The 15,490-nt window shown below is 41.1% G+C and overlaps 2 protein-coding genes across 4 annotated transcripts in view; one reads left to right on the top strand and one right to left on the bottom strand.

Moving 5' to 3' along the window:
• Positions 1-1,229: 1,229 nt before the first annotated feature.
• Positions 1,230-8,697, bottom strand: slc25a18 (solute carrier family 25 member 18). Of its 2 annotated transcripts, none has more exons than XM_085357193.1 (9): positions 8,620-8,697; positions 8,272-8,394; positions 7,449-7,504; positions 7,142-7,232; positions 3,392-3,615; positions 2,536-2,734; positions 1,939-2,111; positions 1,485-1,560; positions 1,230-1,371 (listed from the first exon to the last, which is right to left on the bottom strand). In XM_085357193.1, the coding sequence occupies exons 1-9, from the start codon at positions 8,637-8,639 to the stop codon at positions 1,230-1,232; spliced, it is 1,104 nt and encodes a 367-aa protein (XP_085213319.1). In that variant the 5' UTR covers positions 8,640-8,697. The 2 variants fall into 2 exon arrangements, with proteins under 2 accessions (XP_085213319.1, XP_085213320.1); XM_085357194.1 differs by having other exon boundaries at positions 2,536-2,725; positions 3,500-3,615.
• Positions 8,698-14,737: 6,040 nt separating this feature from the next.
• cecr2 (CECR2 histone acetyl-lysine reader) overlaps positions 14,738-15,490 on the top strand; it is a 32,462-nt gene continuing 31,709 nt past the window's right edge. For both annotated transcript variants that reach the window (XM_085359001.1, XM_085359002.1), the window contains exon 1: positions 14,738-15,001. In XM_085359001.1, coding sequence (XP_085215127.1) covers positions 14,882-15,001 — 120 coding nt within the window. In that variant the 5' untranslated portion in view covers positions 14,738-14,881. The remainder of the gene's footprint in view (positions 15,002-15,490) is intronic.

The following is a 15,490-nucleotide window of genomic DNA, read 5'->3' as shown; positions in this document are numbered from 1 at the left end:
ATGCGGCGATTAAAGCATTACCATCAGATTAAGTAATGACCTCAGAGACACTGGCAGGCAGCACCTTTAAGTCCAGTGAAAGATTCCAAGATTACTCGAGTACAAGGGATACTTAACAGTAGGAAGAAGGATATGGAGCCCCGTTTTAAGAGAAAAACATTGATGTCTGAGTGATTGGCAGTTTAGACTCTGACATCATATATCATTAAGACCCTGTTAAGACAGGTGCTGCTTTTCATCAGTCTGACCACATGATGCCTGATTAAGCATCCTAGTGGGTTATTCCTGAAAAGTTGTGGGATTTATTGCATTTTTATATTAATTTCAATAAAGCACAACTGCAAATACATGCTGTCACATTAAGAGTTTGTGAGTTCCTTAGTTCACTGGACAATGCCCTTTAAAACTGTTTTTTTAATTGATTTATTTTGTTTAAATTTTCTCCAATCAATGAAAAATCTCCGTCGCCAAGTGTGTGTGCAAGGGGCCCTGCTTTATGTCAAAACAAATGGTGAGAATATTCAAAAGTGTAATTAGACTTCCTTTAAGATAATACAGAAATTATGTACTCATTTCCCCTTCATCCATTTGTACGTACTGGGATGTACTACAGGATTTCTCTGCCATCTCTGTGAGTATGTGAACCCATGAGAAACATGACTATAAAACCATATGGTAATGCACTCTCTTTAAAAAAAAGAGTGAGGCCAGCGATGTTGTATATTCCATGTCTGTAAAGGGTTTTTAGATGAAGCTTGAAAGGAGACATTCTTAAAAAGTTGATGCACAGGCCAAAGAAACTGTTGGATTGGCTGGCATTTGAGTTAGCAGGCTCAAACAACATGCACCAATTGTCCCAGAAAAGAACAGATCTCTCTCAGGTGAAAGGACTAAGCCCAGGCATATTGGCAGGAACTACCCTGGGATAACCAGGCCAGCTTGGGACACAATCCTCACATTAATCATACACATACAAAGGACCTTGCTTAACCTACAGAATCCTGCTTACGGCAAGTGAAAACCTAGAGAAACATTAGTGTGAACCTGGTAGTCCACATATTAGTAAATGAAGCTTCTTTCATGCATATTCTGACTATTGCTCTTCCTTTGGTTAGTGGATTGTGGCTGTATTTCTCCTCTGTCTCTGTTTTCTCTGCTCACTGAGTAACAAAAGCAGCATATTATCTGCACAGAAACAACATGACTGCTGCCACTGGTACTTAGCATTGCTATCCCAACAACCCTAGTACTGTCTCCCCTACCCCAAGAAAGTAGACACCCTGGGCAATGCCAAAAAGAGGAGCAATGACTAAAGCACGACAGGTCGCACCCTTCAGGAATGCTGATGGACCCTCTCGCCTCATGATGCGCCTGCGAAGGGATCAGAGAGGAAAAGGCAAGAAATACAAGAAAGGCAGTGTTACTGGGCTGGTTACGCTTATAAAAACTCTATTGTGGAAGCAGATGTGGCATTATAAGCTTACGTTGTGCAGTCAAGAATTCCTCTGTATGTATCCTCCCCGGCACCTTTCTGCAAGGTCTGCAGACGGGTCTTTATTACTGTTTGGGTGTTTGGAAGAAACTTAAGTTTAGTAGAAGTATTTAACTAATTAGACTAACATGACATTTTATAGATAGAGTGATAGACATACAGATCTGATGCTGAGTTTACAGCATAGATAATTGGCTAAAATTTGGCATTTATAAGCCGGTGCTGATACCAGAACAAATGAGGCAGCCAAACTCTGAATGTGTTCAAATTAACAAGGTTGTATTTGATTTCTTATAAACTTTATTATGTGAATCTGTTGCACACTTGCATTAACATAAATAATTATAATGTAAGTAAAATAGTCTTGTCTAATAAGATAAATATTATATTGGAGTGAAGTATTGCAACATGAAGAAGGTATATACTCGTATCTGACTCCCACTCACCATCCAGCGGTGTAACTGCCACAGCTGCCACTGAGCCAGCGGAGCAGCCTGCCACAAAGGACTGCCAGAACGGCGCCCGGGCCTGCACATCAGCCTGCCCACTTGCACTTTCCCGGCCCAGGGCATTAAGGTTGGCAAACAGGGGGAAGTAGATCATAGAGAAGGGGACATCCCTGAAAGATAAGAGGATAAGTGGGGAAAAAATATGACTGGGTCACGGGAGACACATGAACCTGTTAAACTGCAGCATAGCAGACAGACATAGCTGCAGGAATCTATTGATTAGTGTTGATTAGCAGAGATGTACTGCGGTTGTTGTCTGTGACGAGTTATGCAAAATCTAAAAACTAAAAGCAGTTCATTTGAACACTTTAAAAGGAAGAGACTGTGTCCTTTAAACATTTGTGTATGGCAGCCTTCAACATGAAGCATAGGGTAATGGATATATATGAAAAAATGCAATAGAAGTCTTTTCCTTATTCAAAGTAATTGAAAAGTTGGAAAATGACTTTTTTGAATTGATATTTAATGTGAACAGAATGTTGTTAAAATGGTCACAGTGACTACTTCATTTACTTATTTATGGGTGTGCGTTACCTCATTAAGGTGGCTCCTACCCCTCTGTAGAGACCAGCTAGGCCACGAGTCTTCAGCAGCTCCATGGTGATGCCTGTGGCTGAGGGTCGTGGTGGTGGGGTTGATTGGGCTTGTGAAGAGGGGGCCACCAGCGATGGGGCTGGCCCAGGAGCAGCAGCCTGTGCTGGAGCTGCCATTGGCCTTTGTGCAGCTAATGGATAAACAGATTTCCCCAGTTAAGAAAACACATGGAGGCTACTGTAATGCTGCAACAGTGATGCTGTAAATGATTTTTGTTAATAAGCACATCTTTGGGTTTGTCATTGAATGCACAATTCATCAATCAACAAACAATATCTGAAATGACATGACATGCTTTACTGTATCCTCATCACATCCTCTTACACTTACCAGACACTTTATTATGTCAATTTCTAATGAGCCAGTCACATAACAGCAGCTCAGTGCATTATGGGATGTAGACATGGTCTGCAGAATGGTCAGGCTGTTTCAAGCAACAGTAACTTAAATCTGCTAGGTACAACCAAGAACACCTGAATCTTAGGCTGCACTACACATAGACTCACCAGAATTGGAGAGCAGAAGATTGGAAAAATGTTGCCTTAGCAACAATTGAGCATATTTTAAGTCCTGCACCCTACCTGAGTATTTCTGCTGAACATGTACATCCCTTTTTGATAACAATATACATATCTTCTGATGGCTTCTTCAAGCAGTACAACACTACATGTGTTCAAATGGCCTCCATAAGTCATCAGCTCTCATTCCAATAGAGCCACTTTAGGATTTAGAGGAATGGGGGGTGTTGCATCATGTATGTGCAGCTAATAAATCTGCAACAACTGCGTGATGCTCTCCATATAGACTTTGTTCCAATGTATAGTCCAGTTGTATTTGGTTATATATAATAATCTCTGAGAAATGTTTCCCGCTAGTTTAATATTAAATCCAGTAAAGACCTCACCGAGCCTTCCTGCATCTTGTAACTGGATCTTTAGCATCTCCATTGGTGTGGTTACCACCACCTGGCAGGTTCCAGCCCCACACCCTGCCAGTACCTCCCCCCATAGCGGCAACTTCCTGCAGACAGAGAATAGTGTCGGTAACAGAAATATGCAGGCGTATGTCCAGTGAGTCTCTGTGGTGTAATAGCGTAAGGGCCGTACTTTAATAAATTTAGCATTTTGATGTGCATTGTTGGTTGTTTTTGTAGTTGCCCTTTATATACAAGCCTGAGTTTGGCCAGATGTTGCCAAAGACTGTGGATATTATGTATCCATACTAGAACATACATACATATACATATATATACACATACACACACACACATATATATATATATATATATATATATATATATATATATATATATATATATATGTATATATATATTAGGGGTGCAACAATATTCGTATCGATATTGAACCGTTCGATACAGTGCTTTCGGTTCGGTACGCATATGTATCGAACAATACAACATTTGTAATTTATTTTATCAACTTTCCTTCTGACGATGCTGTCTGTGTGGAGCGCTCAGTGAATCTGCGTTCGACTACTCCGCCTAGGCTGCACTGTCGAGCGCAGATCCACTGAGCGCTCCACACAGACAGCATAGTCAGAAGGAAGAGCGCAGGGCACCTCCCCCACCCTCATTCAGATCTGGCGTTTGGAATTATTTTGGTTTTCATGTGACGTATGACCCTGAAGGTAAGCGAGTCATGGACTAAAGTAAAACAGTATGTTGGATGTGCCATGCAATGCTCAATTACATGGGTGGGAACTAGTGTGTTAGCGCAGTTAGCTCGTTAACGTGTTGGCCGTCTAGCCCCATGCACGGAGCGATCGGCGGTAGCTCGTTAACGGAGATTTGCCGTGTTGTGGCGTTAACGTCATTTCAACGAGATTAACCTGAAAGCACTAGTGGGAACACAACGAATATGACTGCACATTTACACCGACATCATCCTAGTGCAAAGACAAAAACAACAAGCATGCTACTAACTTTAGCCGAGTCATTTAGACAGCTGTTAGCACATGATTCTCCTTATGCTGCTGAGAATATAGCCCAGAAGAAGCGGATAGTATAGCTTTTATTTTGGAAAGAGACATTTCTCTGTAATAAACTCTCTTTTCCAAAGATGCATGATTCCTCAATCAGATACAGGGCTTGCAAAATCGCTAGCCCGACGTCCCGGAGCTAGCGATTTTTTCAGTCGGGCTACCAAAATCTATCTCTTCCCTGCCCGTTGGGCTATTGTAGGAAGGAAAAATATATGTCAATGCTTTTGCATTCTTTCAGAAATGTAGCTGGGTAATTATGTCATTGGCATCGGTGAGCCACTGTCAATATGTGACATATTGAAATCGCGTTTGAATTTGCGCTTGTTTTTTTGCTTTCACTTTGCAATCGTGCGAACTGTGTATAGAGAGCGACAGCACTGATCTGTGAGTGATGATAATTTGCGCACCAATTCCTCTGACATCGTCTTATTAATCGTTAGCTTATATGCAAACATGACAAGTGAAATCTCCCGCAGCAAGCTTAAACATGTGAGAGGTTGATCGCGCAGAGAATCGCTGAGCTTATGTGAGTGCGCGTGTAAAAGCAGCAGGATTTATATTTTAGTTCTGCTGAGCCAAATAAGACAGGTCAGGGTGAAGAAGTGACAGCCAAAGAAAAGCTTACCACAAAACAGAGAAGTTATGACAAATCAGACTATAAGGCAAAAAGAAAGTGCAGCTTTATGGTTTCATGGACAAAATAATTTCTGTGGCTGCAATATGACGAGCTAAATAACTAGGGCTGCACATAAGTGGTCCGCAGGTGCGCATTCGCTGTCAAAATAAAAAACACGCACAAGGGTTAGGGTTAAATTTAAAAACTGTACTTTTGAGTTAAAATATATATTTATAATTTTAATAAATGACAAATTAAAAAGGCATGAACATTTTTTTTGTATCGAAAAAATATCGAACCGTGACACCAAAGGATCGAACCGAACCGAACCGTGAATTTTGTGTATCGTTGCACCCCTAATATATATGTGTGTGTGTGTGTGTGTGTCTACTATTTACTTAGCACTTTTAATTCTTATTTTTATATTTACTTGTCTGACAGAATGTTTTGCACTAACTACCGCAGCAATTTCCTAATGTTGTAAACCTGCTCAACATTTGGCAATAGAACCCTTTCTGATTCTGATTCTGATACACACACGCATATATATATTTAAATATGTATCCATGCTAGAATGTACCCATGCTAGAATGTATCCATGTATCCATGCTAGAATGTATCCATGTATCAATGCTAGAATGTACCCATGCTAGAATGTATCCATGCTAGAATGTATCCATGTACCCATGCTAGAATGTACCCATGCTAGAATGTACCCATGTATCAATGCTAGAATGTACCCATGCTAGAATGTATCCATGTATCAATGCTAGAATGTATCCATGTATCAATGCTAGAATGTACCCATGCTAGAATGTACCCATGCTAGAATGTATCCATGCTAGAATGTACCCATGTACCCATGCTAGAATGTACCCATGCTAGAATATACCCATGCTAGAATGTACCCATGTATCAATGCTAGAGTGTATCCATGCTAGAATGTACCCATGCTAGAATGTATCCATGCTAGAATGTATCCATGTACCCATGCTAGAATGTACCCATGCTAGAATGTACCCATGCTAGAATGTATCCATGCTAGAATGTACCCATGTACCCATGCTAGAATGTACCCATGCTAGAATATACCCATGCTAGAATGTACCCATGTATCAATGCTAGAGTGTATCCATGCTAGAATGTACCCATGCTAGAATGTACCCATGCTAGAATGTATCCATGTATCAATGCTAGAATGTACCCATGCTAGAATGTACCCATGCTAGAATGTATCCATGCTAGAATGTACCCATGCTAGAATGTATCCATGTATCTATGCTAGAATGTACCCATGCTAGAATGTATCCATGCTAGAATGTACCCATGCTAGAATGTATCCATGCTAGAATGTACCCATGCTAGAATGTATCCATGTATCTATGCTAGAATGTACCCATGTATCCATGCTAGAATGTACCCATGCTAGAATGTATCCATGTATCTATGCTAGAATGTACCCATGCTAGAATGTACCCATGCTAGAATGTACCCATGCTAGAATGTACCCATGTATCCATGCTAGAATGTACCCATGTATCTATGCTAGAATGTACCCATGCTAGAATGTACCCATGCTAGAATGTATCCATGCTAGAATGTATCCATGCTAGAATGTACCCATGCTAGAATGTATCCATGTATCTATGCTAGAATGTATCCATGCTAGAATGTACCCATGCTAGAATGTATCCATGTATCCATGCTAGAATGTACCCATGCTAGAATGTATCCATGCTAGAACGTATCCGTGTATCAATGCTAGAATGTAACAGAGGCAACAGACTATTTCATGTTGAAGAAAATCCTACTTTATTACATGGTGCACAAATTAAATGGTCAATATACAATAGTATAAGACACTGAAAGCCGTACTTATGCTTAAGCTTTACATCACATAACTTCAGTGAGCAACAAAAGCTACATTACCCATCCTTAGAGAGCTTCTGTCTGAAGACATCATTGGCAGCCAGTTTGATGGCTTTTTCAGGTGTAACTAGAGTGAGGTTTACCGCTGCACCTGGAGGTAAACAAACTGACTATTAACAGCAATGCTTAAGGTACAAAAATAGAACAAAACTAAAAAACAGCTTATGGCTTTCCAACTGGGGTAGTAGGTAATCGCTATAATGATAAAACGATTTAGAGCATGCAGGAGAAACAATGGCGTAGGTGGTGAGATTTCTTTTACAGTTACAGTGTTGTTTATCACAGTACTTAGAAATGCAAAGAATACCTCTGTAGCATCCAAAATAGCCTTCTGAGCGCACCGTCTTGGCCAAACAGTCAAGCCTTTAAAGACAACAAAGAAGAAGTGAAAATCACTCTTAATTAAATAGCCATAGCAGTATCCAGATCTTTCACAACGGACTCTACAGTCATACATGTTGCCTTTGTCCTATAACCCAGCCCTCTACTCTGGCTTTACAACAAATACGGCTACAGAAAGTGATTATATTCAGATTCTCTGTTTTATTTCCAAATGCCAACTTTGTAACTGTCCCTTTAAAGGAATATTTCAAGCTATTTTTACATGTCTGACTCACTCTGGAAAATCACAAGCCACTAAACACAGGAAAGGCACGCCCCACCAGCCAGCAGTATTGATGCCCACCAGATGTGTGCAGCTAACTGTTTAGGGTCAATGTGTTTTTTAAGGACACCAAACTCCCTTTTCATCTTGATCTCTTGATCTACTAAATAGATGTTTAGAGTCCATCAGTGTGCACGACCATGACCCCAATGAGCTCTGTTCAAACTCATCAAAACATAGACGCAAATATGGAGAGAGCACATTTTACTCTACTGCTCCACCCGTTGAGATTCTGTGGAGAAATATGTCAGACATGGTTGCGTGCAGTTCGAATTACATCAGGAGGAAAATATTTAACTTTGATTCTGATTTCCACAAAATACAATTATCTGTAAGCAGCTCGTATGTTTTTTTCTTAATTAGTACCAATAACTAAAATAATTTAAAGCATAAAACAAAAAAACTTTATATCTGACAGATCAATCAGATTAGCATATTAACCCCCGGCTGAGGAAACCCCACTCACATTCCTTTGTAGACTTGGATACCCTGCTGGTTCTGTAGGCGGGTCTTGGCCAGATCTATAGGAAATACACATGTCACACCAACCAGGCCTGCCACGCCTCCATTAATCAGCTTAGCAGGGAGACTGCGAAGGGATCAACATAGACACAGAACAATTTACACACAGCCACGAAAACAAGCCGTGCGAACGACAAATCAGAGTCACAAAGTAGACACACAGAGGGAGGGGAGGGGATTCCCAACCAGTCCACACACAAAGAGAGCATAAAAGATAAATATTACCACAGCTGTTGCTTCCATTTGGTGAAAACCTCTTTATTAGACCAAACAAACAGGATTCATTACTTACCTAACTTTCTTCTCTCCCATCCTGCTTGTGTTTGGGCTCCACGCCTAACCTGCCTCTCTTCTTATCCCACCTCTTCGTCGTCTTCCTCTCCCCCCTGCTTTTCCACACTTCGGTCCACAGCCCAGAGTTGTCGTTGTAGTTCAACCCTCACCTGTCCTTTCACGCCACAAATGCACCCCGCAGTGTCCTTTGAAGTGGTAGAAATGGACCGTTTTCTTCTTCCTCTCCCTGGTATGTCAGGGATGGACGCCCTCCTTTCCTGTTGTGGTCAGACCCACCAGAGTTTAATCTGTGTCTTCTGGCCAGTTGTTGTGCTGTGTTGTACTTCACACAAAAACCCGGCCGTTCTTCCACTGTCTGGACAGACAAATGCAGATTCATGTAGAGTAAGACCAATATCTTCCTTCCAGATATCAAAGCCCTCCTGATGAAACTTTTTCTTTGGTGTTTTATCCTAATAGGAGGGCATGGTTACAATGAGGGATTGACACACCTCACATTGAATGTCAGGCTGCATAAAATCCAGTCAGTCATAAAGTTGAATCGTATCATATTCTGGGACTACCACACTAAGACAGAACATCTTGAGTCTCTCTAATCTGCCAGCTAAAAGGGATAAAGAGTATTTGTTTCCGGCCAGGAGGGCAGAGCTGAAAATGGGAGTATTCTCTGTATTACTTTTGCAGTTCACCAGCTACAAAAGGCTGAAGAGGAGATTTGAGTGGTTTGGAAAAATATCTCACAGGCTTTCCCCCCCCCTTTCTTTTAGTTCAGTGGTTTGTAGTCTAGCTTCAGTGGTGTATATTACAGATAGTACAAATGCTGCTGAAACCTTACCTGGGGACCCAGTTCTTGTCTTCCTTTACAGTGTTCTCAGTTTTAGGCGTCCTTTTTCTGTCTTTTCCACTCCCTGCATACCCCAATTCCTCATCTCCCTAATTAATCTCTCTCATAATCTCTCCGCCTCCACTCCATCTCTATTTTTACCACTGTAAACCTCAACTATATCCTTCATTGTCGCGTTGTCGAAGATTTAAAAAACCTTGAGATACAACATTTTGTATCTTTTGATGTCACCTCAGCAATTTCATCCCAAAGTGTTTCTTTCTGTCTCTGAACACTGTCTTTTTCCGTTGCCGGCGCATAGCTACATTCTACACATGCCTTTCACTGAGCCTCTTTCTGTGAAACTTTCTTTTAGATCCATTCACGAACAGTAGTGACCCTGCCAAAACACAGAGAAGGGTGCCTCAACCCCAGCCAACTTCCCCCAGAAACTGCACTAGAGCACCCAGCTCACATAGTTCAGAAGCACAAGCCCCACGAGACAGCTTCCAAGAAACTCACTTTTCTTCCATCACAGAGACGCAGCAGTAAGAAACGCTGGTCCTACCTCTGGTGCAGCATCCCACAAGCAGGATCAGGCTGTCCGCTTTCCTTTCACTTCAACAATGCATCCAGGAATGGTAGTCAAGCGAGAGCGATCTGAGAGAGCCAGCCGCCACTCAGGGGCCGTTGCACAAACACGAGTATTGTCCTGCTGCCTAAATCCCTCCCTCTTATGGTGACTCTCTGCTTGACACAGCCCAGCAACGCAGCTCTGCACTAACACAACTAGACATAAACTCAAGCCTGTGGAGCTGCTGTTAGAGGACGCACAACAGACACTGCAGAGACTAATACTCACAATTATACCTCAGTGTGTATTACTTCTACGTACTGTATAAATAAACACGACACAGAACGTGAACTGAAACAAAAAAGGCTGCTCACCAGTAATGAGCTCCCTTTTTCATTAGTCCTGCTATTACATAATACGTCCAGGAGCACTGAATGCAATTAATGTTCACAGACTTACAAAAACTACTAATAGCTGTATCCAATGGCATAATGCACACAGTTTGTGCCATTACTGAAAAATCTGGGGGAAAAAGCAATTACAGGATTCTAAAAAAGAAAAAAGGAGCATGTGATCATGGCAGCTACTGCTCATTGCCCTTACGCCATTTTTTCATGAGAATTGATTCAAATATTGATCGTTCTTAATGGAAAAACAGTTACTATCAATGACGTTCACTCATCAGTGCATATTTTCAAACCCGGCTTTCACTCTTAAAAAACTTGTGGTTATGCCGTCAGTTTAGAAAAAAAGAGCACAAATGTGGTGGAAATAGAAAACTGATTATTGCCTAGATATGTAGTGTTTACTTTTGTATGGAAAGACTTAGTTTCAGTTAGAGTAGAGAAATTACATCATTACGAGAGGTTTCAGTTTTTAGAAATCTAGACCTTATTGTAGAAAATAGAAATGAATAAGTACAATTTATGATAACAGCAAAAACAACAATAATAATGATAACTTTGATTTTTATTGTGCATTTCAAGAAACTCAATGATGCTTTACAAAGAACATAAATAAACAAAAAGGCTAGAGATTGAAGGCCTTCTTGAACAGGTGAGATTTGAGAAGTTTCTTATGATGGGATGTTGCAAAGCTCAGGTGGGAGAGATTCAGATGGGATTAGAGTTACAGAGGGGGGTGCCACACTGAAGGCTCTGCCCACAGAGGTATGGAGGTGGGTGTGAGGAACAGAAAGCAGACCCAATGACTGTCTTTAACTCTGTTGATATGTGAGCAATTACTTTTTGTTAACAAAAAAACAATAATATGTGGTTAAGAAATACTTTTTCTATCCTCTAATTATACCTTGGCATGCTGAAATACTGCTAGTATTGAATAAAACAGTAAAATATGGGACCATGGTAACGATATAATGAAGTGCATAACAAACAAACAGACTAGTTCTGATGTTTTTGGCATCACATACTCTTTTGGAATAAGTTGGTCTATTTCTTATCCTTCAGTAATGAAATAAATATGTTTTACTAGAATAAGACTAGCAAAATCACACGCAAACACTACTTTATGTGGTATTGAAAACCACATAAAGTATGTGCTGATCATCAGAGAAAACGGATGCTTGTATTATATATTTGTTTGTTATTAGTGGTGTCATCAAGTATATGCAGCACTAAAATGCTGTTGCAAAGTAAGGGGAAGCAAATCAAAACAATATGTGCAACAGTACGTGATCCTTTATAGATATTGTATGTCTTAACACCCATAGTTCACCCGTGAAAGGGGTTTTGCTTATTTTACCTACATTGAAAGCTTCTATGGATTGTTAAGTTAACCAGCTTACTTCTGACTGGAAGTCTAATCAACCACGGAAACTGAAACAACCTGAGCAGTTATGGACTAATATTATAATGTATGTATTTTGTATTGCTGTCCCTCGTTCTCCCTGCTTGTAGACATATGTGCATGTGTGGGTGTGGCCCTGGCAGGTGATTGGCCACACCTGAAGACCTTGACACACCTGTAGCTGATCAGGCCTGTCGGAGGAGCTACTTGAGAGTGTGGTGGAGCTCTCTCTGACGCTGGATCATTGCGTGGCTTCACGTTAGTCTCTCGACCAGTTCTTAGTTTGAGTCTCCTGCATTATTGTGTGTTTGACAGCTGCCTCTCTCTTATGTCCCAGGAGTAGCGAGAGGGCAGCGAGCATGGGGCGCTCATCACGGAGAAGCGGAGACAGGAGGACTAACACTGGGAAGAGGACACGTCATGGGAGTCAGGAGAGCACGGGATTTATTGTCATGTTTTTCCATCACTGTAAATAAATGCACTGTTTATACACAGAGCACCGCGCCTGGGTCCTCATTCCCCATATCCCCACGGTCTGGTTGGCAAACCATGACACCACCTGTGTGAATGTGCAGTGCTTCCACTTTGTAGGTAGAGGCACTAGAATTTTCCCCTTTATATGCATACAAGGCATGGAAATATTTGCTGCAAAGGGTGAGTAAATATGGTTACTTACATCTCAGTATTGATGTTCTTCCTTGCCTCCCCCCAGCAACAAAGCAAACAGAAAAAGTAGGAATCACTATGTTTCATGTGGTTTTTATAGCCTTTTGATTCCAATCTCCAATCTCACTGGAGATTGGAACTACAGCACCATCAGTGTACATTGATCAGACACACTGAGAACAGGTGAAGTGAATAAATGTGCTCAACTCTTCTTAAAATCCAACCCTTTGCTGGGAGATTTTGAGCCCTGACACTGCCTAAACATTGTCTTAGACTCATCAATTTCTTCAGAGTACTGCTGTCTCATTATACCACTTTATTACCCCAAAGAGCTAAAAAGATCCAGCCTATATCAGCTTATTTATTTCCCTGAGGGTTATCGAAAGACTAGTCTTTAGTCTTCAATGAAACTCTGCCCTCTTTATTGAGGGATGTGCAGCAGTTGTAACAAAATTGTGCCTTAACAGCTATGTAGCCCCATTAACAATATAATCTTATGTTTGTAAATTGGATGGTTAGTTGGTTTCACTTCACAGCACAATATATTGCACTGTCATGACAAGTGACTGTTCTGTTCTTTTAACCATGGCCTGTTAAAACTCCATGTTACTCAGTTTGTGTGTGGTGTTGGTATCTCCAAAAGTTGATTCTGTTCATCTGGACGTAGCGTGTTGTGGGAGAAACGTTTCGTCACTCATCCAGGTGACGTCTTCAGTCTCAGCTGACTGCAGGTTTCAATCTTATAAACAGTAAATTTGCATAATGACTGAAACCAGCCCACTGAGGAACAAAGGGCTGGGAGATCAGTTCCTTAATCATAATTGTGCAAATTCTCATGACCATTGATCAACAACCATTGATCCAATCCCACTGATCAATGGCCATGAGTACCATTCACAGAGAGTTGGGGAATGGCTGCAATCACAGCATTGTAAGATGGTGACAGATGTACCCTTAGGCCCCCTCCTCGATTCAAACGTTTCTCCCACAAAACGCTACGTCCAGATGAACAGAATCAACTTTTGGAGATTTACTTTACTACAATGCTTCTTTAGGTAATATGTTAGCATGAAAAACTTTTGTAAACTTCAGTCAATGTCAGTTGTTCATTGCAAAGACTGGCACCACACTGATTGTCTTTAGAAAAAGAAGATGGGCTTGAACTTAAACTGGTAGGCTGGTGGGGAGATATTTAGGTAAGGATATTTAAATTACTGTCCACTGCCACCGTTTATGGAAAATGCTTGCTATTGCATTTAATTAGTGCACGCATTATAGAATAGAAAGTGCGATGTATTATGTGCCATACATTTACGTTCATGTAAAGTCTGTATATATGTTCCCCCCCCCTTTTTTTTCTTTCTTTTTAAATTCAGGAGCACCACCTTCAGACCAAAGTGTGGGCCTGCACACGGGACCACTATGTTAAATCTCGCAGTTTAGTGTACGGTAATGCCTGAAAATTTATGCTGGTTTCCTACGCATGCTTTACGCATCAAATGAAAACGTTTGTTATACTACGTTAAAATTATACATCTTGTATTTTATTGTCTTGCAGAGATAAAAGTAAAACACACACAAATAAACACTAGACATCAGAATAAAATGAACTTGCTCTGAGTGCGCTCAGCGCCTCCGCTGTGCCATAGCATGCACTTCTCTAATATTACGATAGAGGGAGTCCTTGTGTAGTAACCTTCCCTTAAAGTGTTTACAAAATCTCGATGTACCTGAAACTTGCGCTTGAGTAATAAACTGAACGACAGTTTCGGACTGCTGTAAGTGAAAGGGGTGTTCGTTTCACAATGGGGGAAAAAAGCTTTCACAGTCAGGAATTTTTACCTAAAGTAATATCGACGGACTCAATTAAAACCTACAGCAAGACCTTACATAAACGAACTTAAGCTGTAGGGCCATACCTGGTTTTAATGTTTTAGTTTTCAGTTATTCACCATTTACAATGGTTCCCTTTAAACGGCGAGGCCATTATCAATCGGTTGGGGACTATTTACTGTGGGAGATTACTATTAAACCGAACAGTCAAACACAATTGAAAAGAGGTTTAACAGTTACAGGCTATTATCAAAAGAGGCAAATATGCTCGCCACTGTAGCTACTATTTATGTTCACAGAAAGTTTAACATATCGACCTAAGTAGTCGGACACCCCTATTCGTCTTGCAGTGGTATCGCCCTTCCCATCTGTTCAGCTCCGGTGAGACTCTGATTGAAACAGATTGTAGCGCTCTCCGGGTCGCAATGGCAACTGTCCCAACAGGACGGCGACACCAACTTTTTTCATGTTTTTAATGTTACGGAGGCACTATACGTCGCGGAAGAATCTACTTTCTAATGTGAGAAATAAACGTTACAGAATTTCTTCAGCCCGAAAATGTCCCAGGGATGTACCGTTTCTGTGGAAGAGATCCAGTCTTGGTGGGAAGTCCCCGCCATAGCCCACTTCTGCTCGCTGTTCAGGACAGCATTCAACCTTCCAGACTTTGAAATAGAGGTAAACAAGAATTGTGATTGCTGGTAGTATCACCAATGGGTTTCATTGCGGAAATGAGAAGTTGTTTGTGTCAGCTTTTTTGCGTACGTGCTGGTGCGAGCGCACTTTGTGTAACTTAGTATTTGGGTAACCAGCTTAGCATGTTCTCTGAACTTCTCACACTGAGGCAATCCTGTTAAAGGAGCGAGCTCGTTAGCAGAGCTCAAGCTAGCTGTATTCGCTTTGCCCGTTGATGTTGTTCTCCAAAGTTAAACTTTAAGCGGAATATAGCATTGACGACACGGCTTGTGGTCCAGTATTTACAGTGACTTGTACGTGTTTGTCTATATCCAAGGATGCTCAGATGTTCGATAAACTTTACATAGACGTCCTCTTGAACCATGTGCCTCTCGTTTGTTTTTATTTGGCCCGAGGCCCGTGTTTATGTTGCAGAGCAACTGTGCCCCAGGTCATTTAAATTAAAGGTACTAAGGAACGGTCGGGAAGATT

The sequence above is a fragment of the Diplotaxodon limnothrissa genome, linkage group LG7 (genome assembly GCF_057381915.1).
Source record: "Diplotaxodon limnothrissa isolate DT_005_m linkage group LG7, D_limnothrissa_male_GT1.1, whole genome shotgun sequence".
Classification (NCBI taxonomy): Eukaryota; Metazoa; Chordata; class Actinopteri; order Cichliformes; family Cichlidae; genus Diplotaxodon; species Diplotaxodon limnothrissa.
Note: the sequence above shows the minus strand (reverse complement) of the source record. Positions and strands in the feature narration are given on the sequence as shown.

What these genes read in the sequence shown, in the direction of transcription:
- slc25a18 (XM_085357193.1), bottom strand. Translation starts at nt 8,639, where the DNA reads ATGGGAGAGAAGAAAGTTAG. An exon ending in ATGGGAGAGAAGAAAGTTAG is followed by an intron (nt 8,395 to 8,619) that starts GTAAGTAATGAA and finishes ATCCCTTCGCAG; the next exon opens with TCTCCCTGCTAAGCTGATTA. An exon ending in GTAGGAGCCACCTTAATGAG is followed by an intron (nt 2,112 to 2,535) that starts GTAACGCACACC and finishes CTTATCTTTCAG; the next exon opens with GGATGTCCCCTTCTCTATGA.